General features: G+C 40.2%; 3 protein-coding genes across 7 annotated transcripts; all 3 read right to left on the reverse strand.

Annotated features, from left to right (window-relative positions):
- Positions 1-31: 31 nt before the first annotated feature.
- On the reverse strand, positions 32-7,875 carry lztr1 (leucine-zipper-like transcription regulator 1). Of its 5 annotated transcripts, none has more exons than XM_046387323.1 (20): positions 7,692-7,875; positions 7,116-7,311; positions 6,961-7,023; positions 6,815-6,871; positions 6,645-6,724; positions 6,431-6,539; positions 6,021-6,104; positions 5,875-5,932; positions 5,622-5,761; positions 5,324-5,525; positions 4,810-4,920; positions 4,363-4,455; positions 4,136-4,231; positions 3,348-3,537; positions 3,064-3,233; positions 2,547-2,830; positions 2,095-2,244; positions 1,546-1,651; positions 1,310-1,390; positions 32-875 (listed from the first exon to the last, which is right to left on the reverse strand). In XM_046387323.1, the coding sequence occupies exons 2-20, from the start codon at positions 7,265-7,267 to the stop codon at positions 759-761; spliced, it is 2,343 nt and encodes a 780-aa protein (XP_046243279.1). In that variant the 5' UTR covers positions 7,268-7,311; positions 7,692-7,875; the 3' UTR covers positions 32-758. The 5 variants fall into 5 exon arrangements, with proteins under 5 accessions (XP_046243279.1, XP_046243277.1, XP_046243278.1 ...); XM_046387321.1 differs by having other exon boundaries at positions 7,116-7,353; XM_046387322.1 differs by having other exon boundaries at positions 7,116-7,382.
- Positions 7,876-8,536: 661 nt separating this feature from the next.
- gal3st1a (galactose-3-O-sulfotransferase 1a) lies at positions 8,537-11,832 on the reverse strand. Its single transcript, XM_046387326.1, has 2 exons — positions 11,703-11,832; positions 8,537-11,409 (listed from the first exon to the last, which is right to left on the reverse strand). Exons 1-2 carry the CDS (start codon positions 11,828-11,830, stop codon positions 10,260-10,262), a joined length of 1,278 nt encoding a protein of 425 aa, XP_046243282.1. The 5' UTR covers positions 11,831-11,832; the 3' UTR covers positions 8,537-10,259.
- Positions 11,833-16,404: 4,572 nt separating this feature from the next.
- On the reverse strand, positions 16,405-23,585 carry pes (pescadillo). Its single transcript, XM_046387325.1, has 15 exons — positions 23,392-23,585; positions 23,086-23,165; positions 22,548-22,701; positions 22,313-22,422; positions 21,912-22,083; positions 21,693-21,782; positions 21,244-21,360; positions 20,921-20,998; positions 19,771-19,860; positions 18,758-18,888; positions 18,526-18,651; positions 17,739-17,923; positions 17,295-17,446; positions 17,036-17,203; positions 16,405-16,779 (listed from the first exon to the last, which is right to left on the reverse strand). Exons 1-15 carry the CDS (start codon positions 23,413-23,415, stop codon positions 16,705-16,707), a joined length of 1,752 nt encoding a protein of 583 aa, XP_046243281.1. The 5' UTR covers positions 23,416-23,585; the 3' UTR covers positions 16,405-16,704.
- Positions 23,586-23,730: the final 145 nt, after the last annotated feature.

Here is a 23,730-nt window from a genome sequence, read left to right on the forward strand (position 1 = left end):
TTCAGATTCAGTTTGGAGTGCAACACGGAGATTCAGTACGACGCGAATGAGATTTATTAAGGCTTTAAATACATGAAACCCATAAGGGTAACTATTTAATAACAGTGTACTGTCACTAATACACATTGCTGTACTGTATGGATAATGGTGAGATGGTGAGAGTTGATTAGTATTACAAAGACTCATGCCAAGGACAAGTAAAACAGAGAGCTTTAAGACAGACATACATTCTGATTATTTGTCAGGTAATAATTTTGATTCCTTACATTTAAATCCAGGCACAGCAACTGTGTTACAAAGGAGAATAATACAAGTAATGAACACATTCAGATAAATAATACTTTTGTTTAGCATTCTTTAAGTAAATTACTATAGAATCACAAGTATGGATTATTACAGTCGGCTGCATGTGTATTAAATAATGCAGCATTAATACTGAGCAGAATAAAACTTACAGACGTTTTCTTCTGTGTAATCAAAATAAATAAATGACCAGACACGAAAGGGAATTTTGGACCATTTAACAACTGTATGTGAGCTAAAATCTGGTTGCTTTCCTGATTTTACGCCTCAATAAGATGCAGAGTAAAAAAACAAGACCAGTTTGACACTGCATGGATAGGAGGGGGTGGAGACATGCGAGGTCCAACATAAGGAAAAGTACGGTGTGTTGGGGACAAGGGAATGGCTAGAAGAAGGTGATGCAGAGACATATGGCTTCTGTGAGAGGAGAAAAGAGCCCAGCTCTTGGCGTCATCCTAAATGTCGGAGCCCATCTCAGCACACTGTTTGTCTGATATGTGTGTAGCTAGAGACTCAATGATGTCCAAAAGCAGCAACTGGCTGAGAGATCGCAGGTTTGGGAGCTTGGATACCTTTGGGAGGGGAGGAGAGCAAAAAATGAAAAATGAAAAATGTGCCATAAATTAAGACAATGAATCAACGAGAGCAGAAAGAGCAATAAGCTGCATTTGAATGCTCATGCGTGATAAATAAAGACAAACAGGAAGAAGCTTAGCAGAAACACTAACAAAACTCCAGTGAAGGAGGGTGAGAATTGAATACTTCACTGTGTCTATGAATAACAAACAATAATCAGTGTGGCACTTTGACCCCCATCGTTATGTGAGGAGGTGCTTGTACAGCCGGCTGGGCTGTAAACAGTCTTCTCTCTATGCAGAAGATGGAGGGTGATCCACAAGAAGGCCAAAGGTGTCAGTCTCCCGCAAATAAGACGGGCCTACAGGGTTAGCTCAGCTGCAGTGAGTGGGCAGCAAACCCCAAGGGCTCCGGATACAAGCCCACCCACCTTAATAAACTGGTGGACAATAATGTGCAGGCAGTGCTTCTTCATGTCCAGAGCCTGGGTCTTATCAGCCGCTTCCAGAATCTGAATGGGGGAAATAATGAGGGAGAAGTGCTTGAGGAAATGATTCATGGGCATGTATGCAGTATAAAAAAAAGAATGTCTTTTGAGTGGGGGGAGGGAGGGCAACTGTCCAATTAGGTCACTTCCTCCCTCCCCCTGGGAAAAAATACAAATACCTGCAAAACATTTTCCACAGTGACGTTCATCTCCAGATTCTGCTTACAGTAAGCCTGCAGCCTGTTGTTTGAAAACCCGTAGTAATATGGTGCAGCAAACAGATAGCTGTTCATCACAGGTCAAGGAGGTGGGGGAAAACAAACTTCTCTCTGTGCTACATTCCAGTGAAAAATGTTTTCAATGATTTCTATTTTGCCGAAAACAAAACGACGCTACTCTGGCCACCTGTGGTTACTCCTAACTTTACACATTAGACTACTTAGTTGCTCAGTATAATGAGCAAATAATCTAATGCGTCTAATGAATGAATGAATGAATGAATGAATTAAAGGCCTCATGTTGTCCATTAGCACAAAGTTACAGTAATGGCCACTTAGATACTGGTGTTTTAATAGATGCCATTGAAATGAATACCTTACTCCACATCCCATCTTTACTCATTCTAAACATGTCTTAAGACACTTTCATTGTTGTCATTCTAGTGCGCTTTGCTTGGGAAAGACTTTTAGTTTGGTAAGTCAATATAAAGCAGTCTGAATGAAGGATACAGAGAGTCCTCTGGAGGCATGTTGACGTCGCCATAGTAGATGTAACGCAGCATAGACTCAAAGGCCTGCTTACTTGGAACCATCTCACCGATGGAGATATTAACCTGACCGTCCTCAGGCATGAAGGAGCGAAACATAGCCTCAAAGTAGCTGGGCAGTAAAAATGTAAACATTAAGAGATGTTAGACAAATCACTAAGCTGAATAGGACATTGATAAGAAAACTGAATCACTTCCCCCCAAAAATATGTATACATTTATACATGATGAAAAATACATTCCTTGATGGTCATAAAAATAATATAGTGAAAAAAACAAGACAAGAAGTAAAACTTTCTAAAAATGCCTTAAAATGGTCTTATTAAAACCTAAAGACGGCACATGCTTCTCATCAAGCTGTATTAAGCAGCTGTATTTGGACAAAGCAGACCTTAAAACCTGTGTTGTCTCTACCTGGATCGGGCTGCTAGTATGGCTTTATGAGCAGGTCTTGGGTGTCCGTCTAACAGCAGGATAATGTCGCAAAACTCCAAACCACCTCCCTCCAGGTAAGCCTTCATATCTTGGACCAGAGACGTCCCGATGTCCACAGGCTGGTCTGAGTACAACCTGGGAGGAGGCTGCTGCTTTCTTCGCACAATCTCCACAATCAGTGGGGTAGACAGGTGTTCAAACTCCTTCGTCATGATCACCTGGTTGAAGTGTGACTCCTTCACCACAAAATTAAGGCAATGTTCCTAGAGGAAGAAATAATTTGTTAGCATGAATGTTATGACGTTATGATGTTATTTTTCTTATGCACTTCTCTTTTAAAACATAATGTAACATAAAGCCGCAGAGTGTTTTGAAAGTCAAACATTGCTGTAGTGATGACATCTTGAATTTTAACCACTGGAGGGTGGTAAAATTTAGACTAATTAAATTAATTAAACTGCTGTCTAGTTATTCTTTACTGGTGATCTTGACCTACCTTGAGTTGATCCAGTTGCAGCTTGTTGGCATTTTCACAAACACTGAGGACGTTCTGCAGATCAACAGATGCCTCAATGTACTGCACACACAGCTGCTCCAGGCGGGAAAGCTTAAAACTAAGGGCCAGTTTGTACACATCCATGATCAGAAGAACATCCTGGACATGACCTTCAACGACAAGCAAAGAAAGGACAAACTGTCAGTGTTTCTTCTTTCTCTTAGGGTTTTCTGCAGTCACAATCTGATGACAGACAAACAGGGCAGCCATGAGGAGAGGGGTACCTCTGCGTGGGTACTGGATCTTGTCCGTGTAGAGGAACTGCATTAAGACTTCAAAAGGCTGGGCCTCTGCTTCCCTGATGGTTACTTCTAGCAGCGGCTGTGTGCCTGATGGCCTGTTGCCTGCTGGGATATCCCTCGAGCCTCCAGCTGCCCCTTCGTCACTTTCCTCGCTGCTCTCGTGTTTAGTCTTCTGCACACAGATTATGCAACACTTTGCTTAACATTCCAGCTCAGGTTCCTCTATAGCAGTGACATCTTACTGTTACAACTGTTTTTTTATATCATGTCAGTTATTTTCATTTTCTGTTTGCAGCTTCAGTTTGTAACCAAACTGACACTAATGTCAGCTTGGCTTTTTATCCCTGTTAAATTAAGACCTAGACATCTCTGGTAACTTAAGATCCTTCATCCCATTAACAGTTAAAAGTTAGAGAAAAAATGTGCATGATGTGATTTGAAACAGTAAAAAAGTAATCAGTTGGAAATGTTTTAATGCATGGCCATCCGCCCTGGAATACTCTAATTCTGATACGAGAGTAGAGATTACCTGTAACTCTGATGATCTTAATTTCACAGTATTGTTGCAATCTTTGTGTTCTTGAATGATAGAGTGAAATGAACTACAAATGCCTATATATATACACACATATATATATATATATATATATCTATATATATATATATAAACATATATACACACACACACACACACACACACACATATCTTTTGTATATATACCTTCCCTTGTTCCAAAGGAAATGAAGTGTAATTGTGCTGTGTGACTAACCTGTCGCTGCCTATCCCAAGCCTGCAGGATTTTCTTCCGCAGCCACTGACATCTTGCAGTGACTATGGAAATATGCCCCAAGACTCTCTCCTCCCTCTGTAAACAACAAGGAGTCAAACAGATGGGAAAATCACCTTAGTTGGATGAGGTAAAAGTCATCTTGTAATTTTAATTAGCAGCATCATGGCTCAGCTTCTCAGAATCACATACCAACTATGAAAACTCACCTCGCCCAGAATAAACTCCACATCACAAAACTGACGGTTCTCCCACAGTTTGCCATAGTCTTCATGGAGCGTACACTTTGGATAGCAGGAGAACTGCAAGATGAATATATTTTTAATCAAAAATGATTTTTAATTACACAAGAATAAGTACACAAGAATTAAAACTACTCTCTTAACAAATTTTATTTTCAAGTATACAATATCCATAGTGTTTATCCTAGAAAAAGCATTTGACATCTTTTAAATCACTTCTCAATACATAACTCTTCAAAGAAATCCTTTTATTGTTTCTTACACTCAGGCTTATTGGCAGCATGTCTTATCTGTTTTATTATTAGTATTTTTCTTTATTGTTGTTCATTTCTGCCACAATGTTTGTTTTGACCACAAATGATTTCAAATATTAAGTGCTTGTATATTTCAACAATTAATGTGTTTGGCGCCAACCTGGAATCTGTACATCTCTCCACTGCGCACATTGTTGTCCACGGTCCCTCCAAAGATGTACATAGCATCTTGGATCACAGCAGCAGCATGGAAGAGTCTCCCACTGGGCATCTGAGCAGGAAGAGATGGAGGAAATTCAGCTTTTGAATTTAAAGTGTAAGGAGATTGTTGAAAAGCACTGATTCAAAGATGTGTTTTGTTGTATATCCAGAATGGCACCAAAGGAACATCTATACTATTGTTACAGCACTGTTTCTTTTACCAAGTACTTATGTTCCAGCCAGAGTCACACGATTATCAGTCCTTGTGGATAAGTTTTCACATTAAAATCCATAATGCCCATTACAGTGATTACTGAAGCGGAAATAAAGATGAACTTTTTAGACAGTTTTTACAGACATATTCAGGAATATGAAGTGAAGACCAAATTCTTGTTTAATAATTCCAGAAACAAACACATTTCCACTTCCATTGCGTACTGACGCAGCCCTTTGTAAATCCTTTAGGCTCATACCTCACTATCTAGGCTGGGGTGGATCACCTCCCAGGTCTGAGAATCCACATCATAGCAGTGCAGTTCATTAGGCAGTGTGTTGTCAGCTGCACCTCCAAACACATACAGGTGTCGATCAAAGGCAACCATAGTGTGGCCATAACGTCTCTGGGGAGGCGGAGGGGAGCCCCGGAGTAAGTGTTCAGTTGGGATGCGTGTCCACCTGAGAAGGTGGAGTAACAATTAGTCCCATGTATATTGACAAATACAGGATGAGTGACTGAGGGGAGCCATGGGCACAAGCACAGGGTGTACTCACATGTGACCTTTGAACTCAAACTGGAACAGGTTGTTGGTGATCTTGGCTCCACTCTGACCAGAAAACACAAACATTTTGTCCCTGCATACAGCTACAGGGAAGTTGCAGCAAGATGGAGGGATCTCACCACTCTGATCGATCTGATGGACACAAAGCCCGAGATGGAGACATTAACACATACAATACAATGATGTTGTGTGTTCTATACTCAGTGTTCCTCTGGTTACAGTATGATGAAATTTATTATACTGGCCTCCTCCCAACATGCATGTTCTCGATCTTGCAGACTGATGGTCCACATGTCATTCAGTCTGCATATGGGGAAAAATATCTATCAGTATTATATGCAAAAAACAATGTGTTAATTGTGACAAAAGCAAGTAAAAAAGTCAAACATACCTGGCATTTCCATCATAGCCAGCAAATATCCACAATTTGTCATTATAGACTGTGGCCCCATGTGCAGACCTAGCCACTGGCAAGCTGAAACAGAGACAACAGCCAGTAGCTGAATTCTGATATCCTCTGTTATGTTTCCAGGTGTCAGAAGACACTATTTAGTGCTCCTGGTTATGTGCCTTTAATGAAACTCTCTCAAAAACAATAATGAAAAAAAATAAAGCCAGTATTTAAAGTACAAGCTGTCTTTTTTAAATTAATACTTAAAAAACAACACAGCCAAAACAACCACAAATCCATATTTGCTTAGGGAAAAGCTTAAATAATTAGCCACAGACTGGCTTTGAAGAAATATCAGTTTAAAAATCTAACCAAGAAACACAACTTAAACACCTTAGGAAATACATTACCTCCCCTCCACTTTCCATTCAGTCCACTGCCCTGTTGCAAACTTGTACTCAAAAAGGTCATTTTTGTTTTTCAGGTTTGAGTTTGAGTAGATGTCACCAGTGTAGCCCCCTGAAAAATAATAATTCAGCGTTAACTGATCAGTGTCGCCTGGGTTTAAAATGGGCAGGATGAATGACATTTGATTGGGAAATACGAAAGCTTGAAAAAGGTTACCAAAAACAAACATGCTGCTTCCATAAACAACTGCCGAATGGTGATATCTGGGAGCAGGTGGGGTTCCAGTGGTGAAGGCTCTGCAGTGAATATCATGATAAACAGCAAATAAATCATGACACACAGTTTCTGCATCTTTGCTTGTTTATGATGCCTCGCTGTAATCTTACCGACACCATGAGCAGTCCTTCACATCAAAGCGCAGCAAGTCATTCAGCATGTTCTTCCTATGCAGTGACAATAAACATACAGGCATATCATGAAGTGGACAAGAAGTGTAAAGGAAAAATTCCAGTGACTATCCAATGCTACTCACCCATTGTCTCCCCCAAACACATAAATGGCATCCCTGTATGCCACAACGGTGTGTTTACTGCGCCTGTTCGGGAAGAATAAAAGACAGTAAACATGCAGTCTGAGTCAGCGAAGTCAGATGAAGTTGCACATAATCATCATCTTTCAATATGTTACCTTGCACCGACGAACTCATCACACGGAGGGAGTCTTCTCCAGCGATGAACAGTCTCAAATGGGCCAAAGTTGAGCGTCAAATATTCCACACTGTCGGAACAACTGTGGTCGAAATCAACACTCGGGGCCACTTTAGTTGATTTACAGGACATTGTTGCTAAGTCATCCGGGTGAATCGTTTCTCAGGGCCACTCATCTGCAGGGACGTCCACGGTTTGCGCCATCATTAATTTCAGTCCTCAAGAAAGAGAGCCAATGTTTCCGACACTGATATCACCTGTGTAGATAGCGTTAAAGCTTAACTTCACTTTATTTACGTTAGAGGATTAGGGCTAACAGTTAGCTACCAGCGATGCTAAAAACACTAGCCGCATAGCTAACGTTAATCTTGGCTAGCCAGCTAGTGTTTTTTTTCTTTAGTTAATTAATTGCATTTACAACACAAGATAGGGACAGCTGAACAAAACTGAACACAGGAATCAATCAATCAAGGACGGAGATTAGCAACCGAATATAATTATTGCTAGCTAGCTTTTTCCGGTGCAGAGCTACAAAACAAACAACAGCTACACTTACGGCGAATGAAAAGTTAACGACAGCTATAAACGTTGCTCCAAAATATCTGCTTTACGGTGTAGTACTTAAACTAATATGTATGCTAAGTGAACGAGTTCCGGGCAAAGCATTAGCCACAAAACTAGCGTTAAAATAGCAAAAGAAAAAGAAATGCTGTCATTAAAGAGCAGAATGGCCGACCACGCCCCCGAGCGCGAGACTGGTGAGTACTTCACTTCCTGTAATACAGAAACACAAGGTTTTAACCCTCCCAGTTCAGGGTGGCAAAGTTCCGTTACCCGATTAAGGGTCGTGGCTTTCTCATTTTCCAATAGCCCATCAAACAAACATGAGCTATTTTAAATGTTAAATGTGAATCACTAATAATAATAATCAAGTCTGCAAATGTAAATTTTTAGGTCTAAGTCTGGATTTTGGTCCAGCGCTCTGCAGCAAGTAGTCGGAGGGAATTTTGCACAACATAGCAACACAAATATCTTATATCTGGTTTATAACTGCTCTGTAAAGAAATAGTTGATTGAATGATTTAGTGGTATTTCTTTCAGAATACTTAACTTTAATTTTGTGTAGATATGTTATATATATGTATGTGTGTGTGTGTTTTATTACAAAGTTTTGCTGAATGTCCTGCATCTGGAATGTGTATTTTATCTTTTGATCAGATTTTCATTCAGAGACAACTTTTAGGGATACCATTTGTGTGTACATACAACACTGAAATCGGTGATAATATACTAGTCTTTTATGTTTCTCAATAAACTGTCCTACCTGTGTGAAAGTGTACACACAGGTTCAAACTGAAACAATAAATAATATGACACAAGAACTACATCTTTGTACCTGAAGAGTGTTTAATTGTTGTGATTATAAAGTTTTTATAAGAAATACTCACCCTCCTTGGACTTTTATTTTTCTGTTATACTTGTGTTTTGTTTTATTTTTACAACCAGCGGGGACCTTCTGACCCGACTGCGAGCACGGGTTTATACTTAGGCAAGAATGGCTACATATATTTTAATCAAAGATGGATATCTTATACATCCATATATTAGAAACCAAGAACAACCTTCATTACAGACAGTAATAAGAATTAAAGTCACAGAGTTGAAGCTGTCAGTTTTATGACTGAGACAAAACATTTAATACATGCAATATTACATGTAATTTTCATTTTATTTTGTGGATAAAAAGATACATTGCCATGAGAAATGGGGAGGTATATGGAGGACAAAATCAGTAAATTACAAATGAATCAATCAATGACTGACACCATGACATATCAAATACACAATAAACAGAATACTAAAAGCATAGAAATACAGTATGGGTAAAAACGTGGATAAAACGTAACATAAGTGAATGGTGACAAATTAAGCAATAAATGAGGGATATAGTGCAGAAACAGAAAATGTGTATTTTCGTTTCTCTATTAGAACGGCTGTGTAAACACATGTAAGTGGCATTTAACACTGTTAGTCACTGTCATGGTGCCTTACTACATAGGATTTACCTTACTTGGCTAACAGTGAATTTTATTTTTGGCTCATGCAACAAAGTCCCACCACATCATCAGCGTGCCTGCCACAACACCAGGTCAGGGCGAATGTCATTAGGATTAGTCATATCAACGGCAAAGTGCCTTGAAAAAGAAAAATGTAATGTCAGACTCAACCTATATCATTTGTTGACTGACAAGGAAAATAAATGGGCAATAAAATTATTCTTCTTGATTGCATAGTGTTGTACTACCTATTTAATTTATTGATGGGCATATTATTTATCAGACCATTTTTATGACAGATATCTTCTTATCAATGCCTGCTTATGACATTTGATTTGTAGCATGTCCGGGGTATTGGGACAGAGCAATTGTTAATGTTATTAGTTGTATCTGTGCTTTCCATGGTATTACAAGTGAAAAAAAATATCTGTGATTAGAAAGATCTGTATTTGCTCATCTATTTTTCTTAAATCATGGTTGATTTTGTCCTCCATAGACAGTAAAGCAGGATATAATACTTACATTTGCCATCTTTGCATCTCGACATGAGCCCTTCGTGGGTCTTCAGTTTCTTTGAAACTTTGAGACATTATTGACATTATTTAGCTCAAAATGAAGTACTATTTATTCTTTCCGTGTTCAAACACCCTAAAAATTTGGCAGAGATAGCAAGATTTTGGTCTTTATTCCATTAAAGGGCTTATAAAATTAGTCTTAAACTTAATTCTTCATTCATCTACTCCATTAGCTCACATCCCCAAGCACTCACAAACATAGAGAACAATACTAAGCCTTGCCTGCATGCAGTAAACTGGTTCAGTATTTATAGATTGCGAGGTCTATAATGTATTTTTTTTCTCTCAAGCACCCATCAGATACACCACAGTGCACAATCATATGAAATGCAAACAAGTTGATGTGAATACATTTCAACAAAATGAGACTGATCGTAAGATTGACATGACAGAAACCTTTCACCTTTCCTTCTATCAGCCACACAGTCAGATTCCCATACTTATAATACAGTCTGTCAGAGTTGAGTTGGCCCCTCTTGCTCGCACACCTAGTCACCAGTTAATGATATCTCGGATATGGCCCCACAGCTTGGTGATCCACAGGTTAACCCCTAGCTCTGTTAAGTACTGAAGCTCTGGCATCAACATCTTGCGGCACAACTTCCGATGTGCCTTGTCCACATTTTTTTTCATGTTATAGCCCATGATGGACTTCTCTCCGATGGGCTGCCAGGGTTGCATGGCCGTCTCTTGGATGCTGCCAGCTTCTACAGCATGACCGCCCTCAATGCAGATGGATGCCATCTCCTTGTTCCTTCCCCTGAGCTCTGCCACATCCTCAGCCATCCGCTGACGTCCATATGCATCTACTTTCTTCCAGAAAGTCTGGTTGAAATGTTGGTACAGCTTCCAGTCAATAGGGTTCCACTCAAGAGCCCTGGCCCTCAGCTCAGGGGTCAGTTTAGACACAGTGGATCCCTTGCGGGCATTGAGCTTGAAGAAGAGCAAGTCATCCATCTCCCAGCAGAGGGCATCCTTAAGCAGGATGAGGGATTCCTCAAAGTATTCCACCAACATGACAAGCTGAAAACGGTCAGTAATGAATTTGATTCCCTCTTCTACTCGCGGATCATCAAGTTCCAGAGTGTTGTCCTGTCCAAAGTCGAAGAACAGCAGATTCTTGAGGTAGAAAGAATTGAAGCCCTCTGGATCAAAGTAGTAACGGGGGTCACGTAGAAACTCAGTCAGCTTGTCATCACCTGGTATCTTCCAGGTAAAGGGTACTAGCCGGCCAAAGTAGTGGAAGGATGATTCAAAAAGCTCTGCAGGGTCTCGCAGAATAGTGATGTAGGAAGTGTCCATAGGTAGTAGCTTGGCCACCTCAGGTGCATTGAAGCGCATGTGATTACAGATAACATTAAAGCACATTCCAGGTCTATAGTCCTTAACCTGCGAGCGCTGGAAGAGAGACGGATAAAAGAAGTCATTTCTGCTGTTAGGAAAGGCAAATTTAAGCCGATGCTTCTCTCCAAATCGGAAAAGGATGTTGAGGAAGGTGCTGCTGGCTGTTTTGTGGGTCTTCATGAACATGATATCCACTTTAGGCGTGCAGGTCTGGCCAGTGGTTTGTTTAGAGCTGTTTGTGGCTGGTTTGGGGTGCACCTGGGATGGACGGTGGGCACACGAGTAAGGCACTGGAACCCTTCAGAGAGGAAAACAAGGACAACAATCAAATGATAGATGTGTTGATAATGAAGTTTACTCTGAATTTAATCTCACTCAAAATAAGAAATGTCACACCTTTGGGGAGTTGTAATCAGAAAAGCCTTTGCCTTTTGTTTGACATCCATTGCTCCAACTTGTGGCACATTTGCTTGAAAAATGGCTTAAATTTCAGCTCTAAACTGCAATAATACAACAACTGAGTGTATCAAAGAAATTTAATGTACTCTGTTTTTCTACAGAACTCATGTGTGCCATTGTGATGAGTCTTACTCTGGCAGACTGAAGTGGGTCTGTGGAGTGGAGAGGCAGTAAACCAGGATCATGCAACTGGTCAGGAGGGTACCCAGGACCAGGCCTTTGCACATGGACCTCCACTGCTTCCCCTTCTTGCCAGTCATGGTCCAACAGAATCAAACCTTAAAAACACACAGAACATTACCTTCATCATTACTATCATCATCCTGGGAAGCATTTTTTTTGTTGTCGTCTCAAGATAGAAACAAAATAGAAACTGCTATTAAGAGAGAAGCTTTGTGGATGCAGAGACCACACATTCATTGATTTATTTATATGGTTACATGGAAATAAATGAAAGAGTAAGTGACTATCAGTTGCAAGCTTTGTTCTCTGGTTTCTACAGGACTGGACACGGTAACATTAACGCCTATAAAGTATAAAGCGATCCAGTGCAATGGCCTGAAACATTAATAACCACATTAGAACCTTATAATGTTATTAATTTATTTGAAACTGGAGTGGTGAGGTGTTGATTCAGCCATGTGATGATTTATGTAACGGAGTATTTGTTACAGGCCTGCTGTACTGGATTGCTTCATATTTTTTATCATGCCCACCACATGTAGTCAAAAATGTTTGGGAGAAAGATTATCAATCTGAATTGCATTGCGCAGTGGTTCAAAAATAACATGCTGATGAAGAGGAAAGAAAGAATTAGAGCATTGTTTGTATGGGATGCTGTCATGCACACAATTATTTGGGTAAAACATCTTAAAGTGATCCTCTAATAGCACCTTCAAAAACTGTAATTTCTCGTGGAGAGGACAGTACTGTCATCAGGTGGACCATAATTTAAGGTGCTCAAGAATATTTACCCACAGGGAGGTACGTTCTCAATGTATTTTGACACAGTTTCACACTGAACCTCATTTCTCTGCTGTCCACTTCATAAACATTTTAAACACAGGGTGTAGTTAAAATTGTATGGTGAGCTACAAAATGACATACTTGGGACTCGAAATGACCAACCTCGGTACCAGCAGTTTTTCGGCTGCTCCATAAAATAAATAATGCATTACCATGGAAAGTGATATTGCATCGGCCCCACACCGCCGCTCCACCCCCTGCAGACTGCTGTAAGACGACCCACCTGCTCACTCAGCGACACGAGAAACAAAGTGACACACACCACCTGGAATTTGCAGCATTATGTGACCCAAAGTGACCCCAATACAGAGCAGCGTCTCAGGAGATGTACTGTATTCACGAGTAGGTCAATGATGTTTTCTGCTTTTGTTGCCACCATAAAGCAATCACAGTGGTTATCAGTATTTATTTTTAATATATTATGTTAAATCTGGCTGACAATTAGATTTCAGTGAAAGCATTTTTACACATATTTTATTTTTTAAGAGATACTGAGTGGCAGCATAATCAGTTGAGTTTTCTCTCCATTTAACCATTTCTATCAGCAAAAACAAAGTCTGAGCTCACCACTAGGAGACCCAGTTTACTGTAAACTGTAATGAACGAAGTACTTTTGCAGCAGGGAAAACAGAAAACAGATTTTTTGTTACATATTTGCTGCTTGTTGTTTAGGTTGGAGGATTTGTTGGTGGAAGGTCCTTTACGTAAATAAAAGTGTCACTAAAATGTTAAAACACTGAATACTCCTAAATCTTTGTTAAGTAAAAGTAAAGAAGTCCTATCAGCAAAATGCACTTAAAGTGAAACTCTTCTTCCTCCAATAAAATGCTCTGTGACTGATATATTATTACTGTTGGAGAGGCTGGAGGTGGAGCTAGAGTTAGGAACTTTATAGACAGCTTGTTAGTTTAGTCCAACTGTCCATAAAGTACTGTGGAAATTAGTGACTTTTAAAATGAAAGTGAGAAGTTCAGAGACGTGTCGATCCAGTGAGGTTAGGGATGGCTCATTTAAATTTTATCAGTGCATTGTGTTTTATGATACCAAAAAAGTTTATCAAGTATTATGTAACATGTTACATTTTACATTTATGTTACATTTTGTGTAACAAGTAATTATAATTAAAATAACTAAAATAGAAATACAGAAGAACAAGTGCTGACAATATTTGGGTGGATGGTTAGTTCACTGACACAGAAATGATCAGACAGGTGAATCAAGTGATTATTTTGAAGATACTGATAAATATCTAATTGTAAAAGTGATAGCCTTTTGAAAATCCCAGTCTATCATCTTAAGTACGGTATCCTTTCCTTTTCAGTCTCTCATGCTTTAGTTTCTTCTGTATGTGTGCTTTGGTCCTTTGAACAAGAGTTATATTTTATGTTCCGTCTTATCATGAGAGCATAATACAAACCTTACACAGCTAAAAGGACTATTTCTGCTGTTTGTCTGGACTCCATGAAGGGGGCTATTATGGTGGCATGTGAGAGCGCTCTCTCTGCCATCAGAAGCCACTCTGTTTGGGAGGACATTTGAGGAGAAGGCTGGTTAGGTAGAACGATTCAGTCTGAAAATGGTGACTGAATTTTGAGCGACATTGTCCCTCCTACTGCCTGCGATAACCTCCAAACCTGATCTCTTACTAGACAAATAAAAGGTAGAGTTATGTCTTAGGCAAGTTGAGGAGCATGTTTTCTAAAGTTTCCCTTCAAAAGAGCCATAGAACCTCAGTGTATGTCCTTTAGGGATTTAGCGTAAGTTTATCCATTATCCTGAAACGTTCTCTCACTGATTAGACATTGGGAGGCAATATTACAGCTCACACCAAGCCTGAAAATGTTTAACCTGAGTTTTGTTCAGCTGTACACTGAACCCAAAGACAAATTTATTTACTTTTCTAGTATAATAGGAACTCAACAGGATACTGTTTTCTAAGAGCAAACACAGTGAATTTCAGATCATGTTAAATGAGTACATAGCTGGATGTGCTGGTCGGTAGCCAAATAGTAATTTCTCAACACATACAACTGTAAAGACAATTATCAATATTGCAAAAGATCATTTTGGAGAGAAAATCCAATTCAATCACAAGAGTGGAGAAGGATATCTTACCTTCACACATGAATCCAAAGAGAAACTAATTGTCGTGTTTTTTGTCCAGCTTCATTGTCCTCTTCCTTTGCATCCAGTTCCAGATGACTAATACAAGTCGATCTCCCTCCTACAGCCGTTCTTATGTCTGTTCTTGACGTACACATGCTGTTACAGACCCAGCACAGTCCGGCGTTCCCCTTATCACATGTCGAGTGCTATGGAGCTCATTCATCTGGTTGCTACTCCTCTTCTCCTCTTTTGCTCTGCAAGCACACCTGATGCCTTGGGCTACCTGCCACCACCCTCCACCCCCCCTCAATTCCAAAACTGATCTCGCTGAATAAAGCACTGCAGGGAGGCTCATCTAGCCACCTGTGACGTCAGGGTCTCTGTCAGGGGACGTACACTTGTCAGTGAGAGCAATGAAAAAAAAAAACGAAAGAAAGGAGAGGAGAGGAGGGAGAAAGGGAGGAGACAGGCTCTATAGTCCCTATTCTGTGTCTACATACAGAGGGCTATTGAGTGTAGACACTGGAGTCTGAGCTGCAAGCTGATAGGAGGGGTGGAAAACAGTATAAAAAGAACAAATGCAGAAAGCCAAAGCACAAAGACCCTAATTGTACCACTTGATCAAGACTGTTCTGTGTTTATTGTTTGAAATGCTTATTTGGCATTGTTGTCTATACATGCTGTAGGAGGAACATACACGGGCCAGTAAGAAATATTGCACACTGATTAGGCAATTATTTAAACAAACAGCCCGCCCAGCCTGGATTGTCATGCAACTGTGTTGTGCACCTGCCTGGCACTATTTTTTCATTCATTAAAGACCAAACTATTTTCTCTTTTTTTTTTCTTCCTTCAGCCATATTTGAACTGAAACATTTTAACTTTGGGACCTGTAAGTTAATATATACATAAACACTGTATGGTATGTTTGTGATCCTGCCTTTCCCCAATACAATCTCTTGTCCAGGAGAGCACAGACATTGCAATAGAGAATGGAATGAACATGCAGCCACCAGTAAGTCTATTTAGCACTGCGAGCCAGGATGTAGCAATATGTGGTCATAACGCTTCATCCATTTCAGTGTGAGTGAGCCGTCTTTCTCCATGCTGTGACTGCGATTCATGGAAGGCTCCCTGGATCTGCGCTGCTCATCCCACACTCGTCATGCTCGAACACAACACTGCTGCTTTTGTTGAGCAAAAAGGGCCTTTGCCTGCAGGCACCCAAAGTGCCAGGCCGAGACCCGGACTGGGCGGGCAAGCGGGGAATGCAGATCAGGGTGACAGGGGGCAGTGAGTGTCACAGATTGAATGAGGAGACTGAGGAGAGCAGGACACAACTGGCCTGACCTTCAGCCCACCACAAACACAGCAGCGTCTTAAGGAGGGCAGAGGGGCTTATGCTCCTTCGTCGTCACCATCAACACCCCCCACTCAACGCAAGGTCACTACTGAAGAACCGCAGCACAGCAGTGACCTCAGCCTGAACAGATGTGGACTCGTGGGCCTTGTGGGACACAGACATGCATTTCCACTTGTGAGAGGCGATACCTGTCTGCAAATCACGTGCAATTTAGAGATGAACCGCTAATCTGAAGCATGTTAGTCAATCCTGACCATGTTGAAATGCACTGCAGCTAATCCAACAATGATGAACCGGCAGCTTAATTTGGCCATCGTTGCAAAATCATATGTAACCAGATTAATACAATATGTTTTTATTTTAAAATACAGACCATTTCAAATACAGATCTTAATACAGGAAGGGATATCCTGCGTACAAGTCCATGCAATATAAAAGGCAAATAATCACATACATTACTAATTACACAATTAGTATGTTCCACATCCTGCATTTTGTCATGAACTTATGTCATTGTGCATGTAACTCATAGAGCTCCCTCACACACTTACAGTTTTTATGACATGTCACCTTGTAATGCACTCTACCTCATGAAGATAAAAACATAAAGTCGGTCTGACAAACACATCATCAGCAGGATCATTTTTTGGCCTTTTTCTTCTTTGATTTTTCAGCATCATCATAGGCCTTCCTCTTGGCCGCCAGCTTGTTAGCCTGTAAGAGGAGAGTGAATCCAGTTAAGGTATTTCAGAGGTCAGTGAACTCTGGAGGTCATCGCAAGGCATGAATGTGCTCTACACACAACAGCTACACAATACTGTTAAATATTCGCTACTGCAGATAAGGCGTCTGATTCTGAAAATAAAAGAGGGAATGTTAAAAACGTGAAATATTATTTGCACACATGGCTGGACCAACAGTCCTATCTACACACGAATCCATATTCAATCAATAACAAAATGGAACAAACCTCTCGGATTTTACTCTTCTTTCCAAACATGATCTTGTTGTAGAGGTACTTTTCTTTTTTCTTCATCATCATGATGGCCAAACGTTTCTCCTCTGCTTGTTCCTCCTGCTCCAAACGTGCTGGGTCCTCGACCTTCATTTTCCCAGGGGTCACTTTGACTTGCAGAGACTAAAAAAGGGCAAAAGACGAATCAATGAAGAGTTCGCTGGTCTGCACAAACAAAAAATGACATAGCTGGCAACATTCAAAAGCTTCTTACCTTGCCCTGGGACCTTTGCTCTTCCATCTTCTTGAGATTCTTCTCTTCTGCCTCTTCCTCATCTTCCTCTTCATTGTCATCATCTTCCTCCTCCTCCTCTTCCTCACCCTCCTCTTCATCTTCCTCTTCTTCGTCATCCTCCTGTTCATGGACTATGATGGAAGCAAAATATGTAAATGATGTGTCCGCTGTCTTCGGATTTACAATCTCTACGATTACCAAAACATCAAATACAACATAACAGGTTTCATGTCTTTAACTCCTACAGTGATGCACTCAATTTGCATCTACTGAATGTAGGCTAAATACACAGTCGTGCTAATTATAATTTCAAGTCCACGTTCAATCATTCAATGTTGTAAAAGATGAAAAAGCGCATGTGAAAAGTTGTTACATGCACTGAATGACAGATGAGGCATCAGAGAAATGTGTGGGTTTGCATACCAGGTTTTTCTCCTCGTTGTAAGGCCATGATATTTAATTTTTCGGGGGGCACATAATCTCCGTCCTTCTCCTCCACGAAGGGAGAGAGGTGGGGGGGCAGAGTAACTCCAAGGAAGTAGTCCTCCACAGGCAGGAGCATTTTGGCATTAACACAGTCATACACCCACTGGGGCTGGATGTAGTACCTAAAACAAATGGCAAAAAGTAGTAAGTAGCAGTAAAAGACTTTCCCCATCTTATCCTACTCAGACATGGGCTGACTTTGCATAACTGGTTTCCGCCTGTGTTAAAAAATATTGACAAAAACACAAAGGATTTTTTTATTTTATCAGTAACTACTTCGATACACTAATGCCAAAAGTGGCATGTTATTTTTTTATGCTTTTTTTGGTTTGTTCTATAGATTACATGATCAATTGAGTGGTTACATGTTCCTACTGTGGAAGTCCACCACACCTAAATGAATGTAGTGGAAACACGGAAATTTATGATGGAGTTTCCAGACATGATGGAAGTGATGTGAGAGCGGGATAAAGAAAGAGGAAGGGGTCTGTCAAACACAAGCAAACAGGGTTGGCTTTGAGGCAAGAGAGCAGAAAGACGACGCTGAATGGAGGCATTGTGGAGGAAATGGTAATGTACGAGGAGAAACAAGCACAATCAATGAGCAGAGACTTGCAGTATTCGGAATTCAGAAAGATACTAAACAACGAACTTCTATTAAAAGTGATGCATTCTGTTAACAAGGTAATAAAATGTTCTATACAAAGAAAACAACACCTGTTACCTGTTGATATACTGTTTGTCAATTTTGGGTCTGTCAACAACTTGATGTGTGATGGTCTCATCCGTCACCTCATATGTGCTACCAATGCAAACAGACTTGTCCCAGGACACCTCACCACCGAAACACCTGGAAGGCAGCAGCAATACACAAAATCATAGCAAAAAGGTTTGAGGTTCACATGGATGGTTGACATCGATGTCCTGTGAGTTTCACTGCAGCAGCTCTCACTCACCTGATCACAAAAGCCAGTGACTCTCTGGGCACTTCTCTGTTGATGAAGAACTTCAGGCCTTCAAAAAGCTTTTTCTGAGCCTCCTGCTGCTTCTGTTCCTTTTCCCTTGCCTCCATCTTTTCCATGTCCTCCTGAATAAAAGCATGATTTGGATTCAGTATAACAAGCTTTCCTTCAAAGATGTCACTTTCAAAAAGATGCCAACCACTACCGTTTTGTGAAACGTTTGCTCATGAGTGTTTGGTGTTTATATAAATGAAGTCAGGTCCTCAACAGATATGTTTATTTGTTTATCACAAACTCACATACGTTGTCTCAGTGGCGTGCAAACAATAACCATTTAAAAATAACCATAATAACCATAAAAAACATGAAATTATTCTAACACTACTGCTACTTTGAGACTATTATTTGATACTTTTTAAGAAGACAGTCCACAGATCATAATGATACAATAAAATATTTAACTTAAGCTATGGTCATTTCAACCAAACCTAGGAGCTGAATTCATGGTTGTGTCAAATCTGAAAGAACAATGTACACATGCTGAGGCAGGTTTATGTTGCTGGGAAGGACAGTACTGCCAACTCCACCCTGATGATTATCTGCTCAGTGGAGTACTGACACATTATTGTACAACAAACAAAACTGGAAATAAGACTGTGTTGTTAAATTGCAGGTTAGGTTTTACAGTTCCTAAAAGGGTTTCTATATTCCTGGAAAGTCCCTGTGGTGGAACAAAGCCAATGGATGAGAACCTCAAACCATCTGGGCAAAACAAGCTTCCCAGGGTGTGAAACATGTTGTCCTTAGCAACAAAACATGAAGCTGTAATCCCCTAGTCTCACACAATAAAAAGGCAAAAATAAGTGACCTCTCACATCTGCCCCAAGAGATTAATTAGTGTATCAACATGTTTTGATGCCCTTTCTTAACATCATGAATATTATTATCCACATTTTTTTCCTCAGGATATTTAAAAATAGAAGATACAGTGAAACAAGTTTGCTTACCCCCTCGACAGGAAACTGGTCCAGCTCAGCCTCTTCCTCCTCTGCACTAGATACCACCCGTGCCAGACTGGCACTTAGAGCCGACAGTTTCTACACAGCCAACAAGCACAAGGTTAGAAAAACACGATTCACGATTCAAAAATCACGATTATTTACATATACACTTACACATCATCATATGCCTGGGTCCATCACTTTGTACTGTGAACAAGGTCAACTCTTACTGGTGATTGCTGCACCATTATCATAAATTATATAGACAAAAGTATTGGGACACAACTCTGTCACTGAATTCAGGTGTGGTATGGGACCAGTTTTCAGGATTTGGGCTCAGCCCCTGACTTCCAGTGAAGGGAAATCTTAATGCTTCAGCACACCAATACATTTTGGACAATGCTATACTTCCAACTTTGTGGCAACAGTTTGTTGAAGGCCCTTTTCTATTCCAGCATGACTGATTGGATGAGTTTGGTGTGGAAGAACCTGACTTGTCCAAACAGAGCCCTGACCTCAACCCCACACAACACCTTTGGGATGAACAGAGATTGGGAGCCAGGATTTTTGGTCCAATATTAGTGCCTGACCTCACAAATGCTCTATTGCATGAATGTGCAAAAATTCCCACAGAAACACTCCAAAATCTTGTGGAAAGCCTTCCCAGAAAAGTGGAAGTGATTATAGCTGCAAAGCTGTCTGTATTTAGAATGCAATGTCATTAAAGCCATTTAATGGTACTGCTGTATATATAGTGCATACCATTTACAAAGAAAATTCTTCATGTAATCACTAACTGCTGTGTTTTGGGACCCTCAGGGACCCTTCACTGAAACTGAGCATCATAAGCTCTAGAGTTTTCTTAAACACAGTGCTGTTCATTTGGCCTGAAATGAATTAAGGCTACACATGTACAATAAAAGATTGACAGGTAATACACCTCAGTTAACTGGCTTATGCTTCATAACTATTTCAACTTTTATTCGACTTAAATGTTAACCAAGTACTGTTAGATTATAATGCTATGAACAATATCCTAACTGTAACTCACTGATGTAATGAGGTGAACAGCTTAGTAAACAGGACAAAAACTACCTGTATGATTACATACCACGAGAGATCAGAGTAAGTGCACTAACAGATGAAAATGCCTCACCTCTAAGTAGCTTTCAGAATTCATGGCATAGTCCTCCACATCTTCTTCCTTCAGCTCTGACTCTGTTTTACTGTCCAGCTGCAAAAGGAGGAAGGATGTTAACAGAGTACAGGTGTGCTAACAGGTGACCAAGCAGCCACGAATCCCTAGCATGCATTATCTTTTTACATAACGCCATATTGTCACATACTGAATCTTACTGAATTCTGTTACAATAACAGATTTAAATACTAGAGAACATATATATTTTTGGAAAGTGTAAGATTATAAAATACAACATAGTCACGAATGTGATTAACTTTACTAAAATGACTTCAAGATACCTTTGGTGGGTAGACCAGGTTGAGGGAATGGTAGAGTCTGAAGTTGACAAACCCCAGCAGAGTGGTGTAAAACTCTGTGAAAGTTGCCATTACTCTGTAATCGACATCGGTTGGGTGCTGAAAATGGAGAAAAAAAAGAGGGAGATGAACTAAGTCTCAATAGTAAAATTAATAAATGTGAGAGTAAACATTTATAGTGATTTATAGTCCCTAAAGCACACAAACAGCTCAGGGCAGTCAGTGTGAATGAATCTTAACAGCCATTTACACAAACAGGTAACGCTTCATCAGCAAACACTGCCTAAAGGATCCTTGTGAGGGTTACAGTTTGTAGACTTAATGATGCTCACAGAGCTGTGTAAACTGCCTGTGTAATCCCATAATAGTGAAAAAAGTGACTGTTTATTATCAGCATAATCACTGTGGATTGCATTTCATCAGTCACTTACATCATGAGAGAACTGATATGGCACCAGCCATGTAATGAGCTGTCCCATCACCTCAGCTTGATAATATATTCCCTTGATGGAGATGAAAACCTATCAGGAACAGACAAGTGTCATTACAGAATAGAGGTCAATGAACTCAAGACATATCAATAAACCGCACTGTTTTTTATGTATATGTCAAACAAATAAAGATGGTTGCTGTGTATTGTAAAATGGCACCTTTCTGAGAGCACGAGATGCAATCACAAAGTTCATCCACTCCACAGTGAGGCGTCTGCACAGCTGGATCGTCTGAACGTGACATTTTCCTGTTCGCGCAAAGGTGGAGAAGAGGAAGCACATGCAGAGGGCGTCGTCGATATCACGGAGAGCGTCGATGAAGGAGGGGTACCTGCCATGGAAAAGGAGCACTAGTGAGTACAATGATAAAATGTGAAAAACATTTTAAAAATAAAAATAGTTCACTGGCACTTTAAAAACCAATTAAAACTTTTTTTCTTAGTTTCCCACAACTCCCAGTCATTTCTCTTGATACTCTCTAATGCGACTTGACACAGAGACATTCTGTTAAGCTCAACAACGCCCTCCTATGCTGACTGTGAAGAACAACAACGCTTCACCTTTCTTTGATGATGTGATCCAATTTATAGGTCGGCTTGTTCTCCCTCAGTCTCTCCACATCAGACCACTCTGTTTTTCCATAAGCCCTCTTTAGTTTGCGTACAAATACCTATTAAGAAAATAACATGACATTCACACAGCATTCACACTTCAAACTCTCAAAAGACAAAAACAGGCAGTTACTGGCCTTCCAAAAAACCCCTCAGAAAGACAACTGAAATATGCCTGTGGTACCTTGTACTCTCTGAATTTGCCAACAATTGGCTCATGTAGCAGAAAGCGGATGTCTTTGAGCAGGTAGAAGGTCCTTGCTGCAGTAGAGCCTTTGTTCACCTTCTTCTTGTGCTTGGGCTCATGAGGGTAGATGCCTTTAAGGATGCACAATCGTCTGAAAATCAAAGAGATCAGAAATTACTTATACTGACTTGTTTCCACTTCATTCTCATTCTGCTCATCCTCTCTGCTACGCCAGAAGTCGCTGACTATATTACATATTATTATTAATTATTATTATTAATATTACAAACATCTCTCTGTGTAATTCAACTCAAGAGCATCAAACTATAGCCCCTGAAGATGCCCTCAAAAACTGTTTAAATAGGACTAACCATTATAACCTAAGTATGTTGCAGAATCATTGCTTTAATGTTAACTATGCGTACCCAATAAATTTACAACGCACTGTTTATCGATTTAAAATCACAGAAAAGATTGCATGCATATCGCATAACTCTGGCTCATAACGGATTTACAAGTAACGTGGTAGCGTTACCTGAAGTCTGGGAGGCTCAGCTGTAACTTCTTGCGAGCTTTGTTTCTGGTGATGTAGTTGGTGGCAGAGCCCCTCTCAAACTGGAAAACAAGAACAAGTCATCGCATCAAATTACAACCAACAATATGACTTCAATTCATCATCGGGTTAACTAAATGCTTTGACTGTAAACGCTCATCTGCATCTAACAGATTTTAGTGTTGCAAAAAAAACAAACTACAGCTAGCTCCAGTAGCTAACTAGCTAACCGTGATACTACGGCAGTTAATGTGCCTGAGCCTAACATCGACCGCCGGCAACTCTTACCTTTTTCTTCTGAAGGCCCCCCATTTACAATTTATATGTGACCCTCCACACCAGTTTGGGAAATTTTAACTGTCAACAAAATAAGCACTTAACGAGCGAATACAACGACAGCTACCAACACCAGCAACCGATGCACGTGTCGTTTGACATGCGCGGAGGAGGCGGTGCGACGCGAGCACAAATTAGGACCCAGATGAGGGTTCGGCCGTTTGTCCGCCTGTGTAAAAAAGTGAACAAACAAACAAAAAGCTCTGTCTCTCTTTAAACATAATTGTAAGGTGTCTCATTAAATATGGCATGCCATATGTATCAACATAATGCACTCTTATGTTTAGTTTG

Source organism: Scatophagus argus, chromosome 4 (genome assembly GCF_020382885.2).
Source record: "Scatophagus argus isolate fScaArg1 chromosome 4, fScaArg1.pri, whole genome shotgun sequence".
Taxonomy (NCBI): domain Eukaryota; kingdom Metazoa; phylum Chordata; class Actinopteri; family Scatophagidae; genus Scatophagus; species Scatophagus argus.

What these genes read in the sequence shown, in the direction of transcription:
- gal3st1a (XM_046387326.1), bottom strand. Translation starts at nt 11,830, where the DNA reads ATGACTGGCAAGAAGGGGAAGCAGTGGAGGTCCATGTGCAAAGGCCTG. An exon ending in ACCCACTTCAGTCTGCCAGA is followed by an intron (nt 11,410 to 11,702) that starts GTAAGACTCATC and finishes TCCTCTCTGAAG; the next exon opens with GGTTCCAGTGCCTTACTCGT.
- pes (XM_046387325.1), bottom strand. Translation starts at nt 23,415, where the DNA reads ATGGGGGGCCTTCAGAAGAAAAAG. An exon ending in CATCTCGTGCTCTCAGAAAG is followed by an intron (nt 21,783 to 21,911) that starts GTGCCATTTTAC and finishes TGTTCCTGATAG; the next exon opens with GTTTTCATCTCCATCAAGGG. An exon ending in CATATCAGTTCTCTCATGAT is followed by an intron (nt 21,361 to 21,692) that starts GTAAGTGACTGA and finishes CTCCATTTTCAG; the next exon opens with CACCCAACCGATGTCGATTA.
- lztr1 (XM_046387323.1), bottom strand. Translation starts at nt 7,267, where the DNA reads ATGTCCTGTAAATCAACTAAAGTGGCCCCGAGTGTTGATTTCGACCAC. An exon ending in TTTGAGTTCAAAGGTCACAT is followed by an intron (nt 5,526 to 5,621) that starts GTGAGTACACCC and finishes CCACCTTCTCAG; the next exon opens with GTGGACACGCATCCCAACTG. An exon ending in ACCCCAGCCTAGATAGTGAG is followed by an intron (nt 4,921 to 5,323) that starts GTATGAGCCTAA and finishes CTTCCTGCTCAG; the next exon opens with ATGCCCAGTGGGAGACTCTT.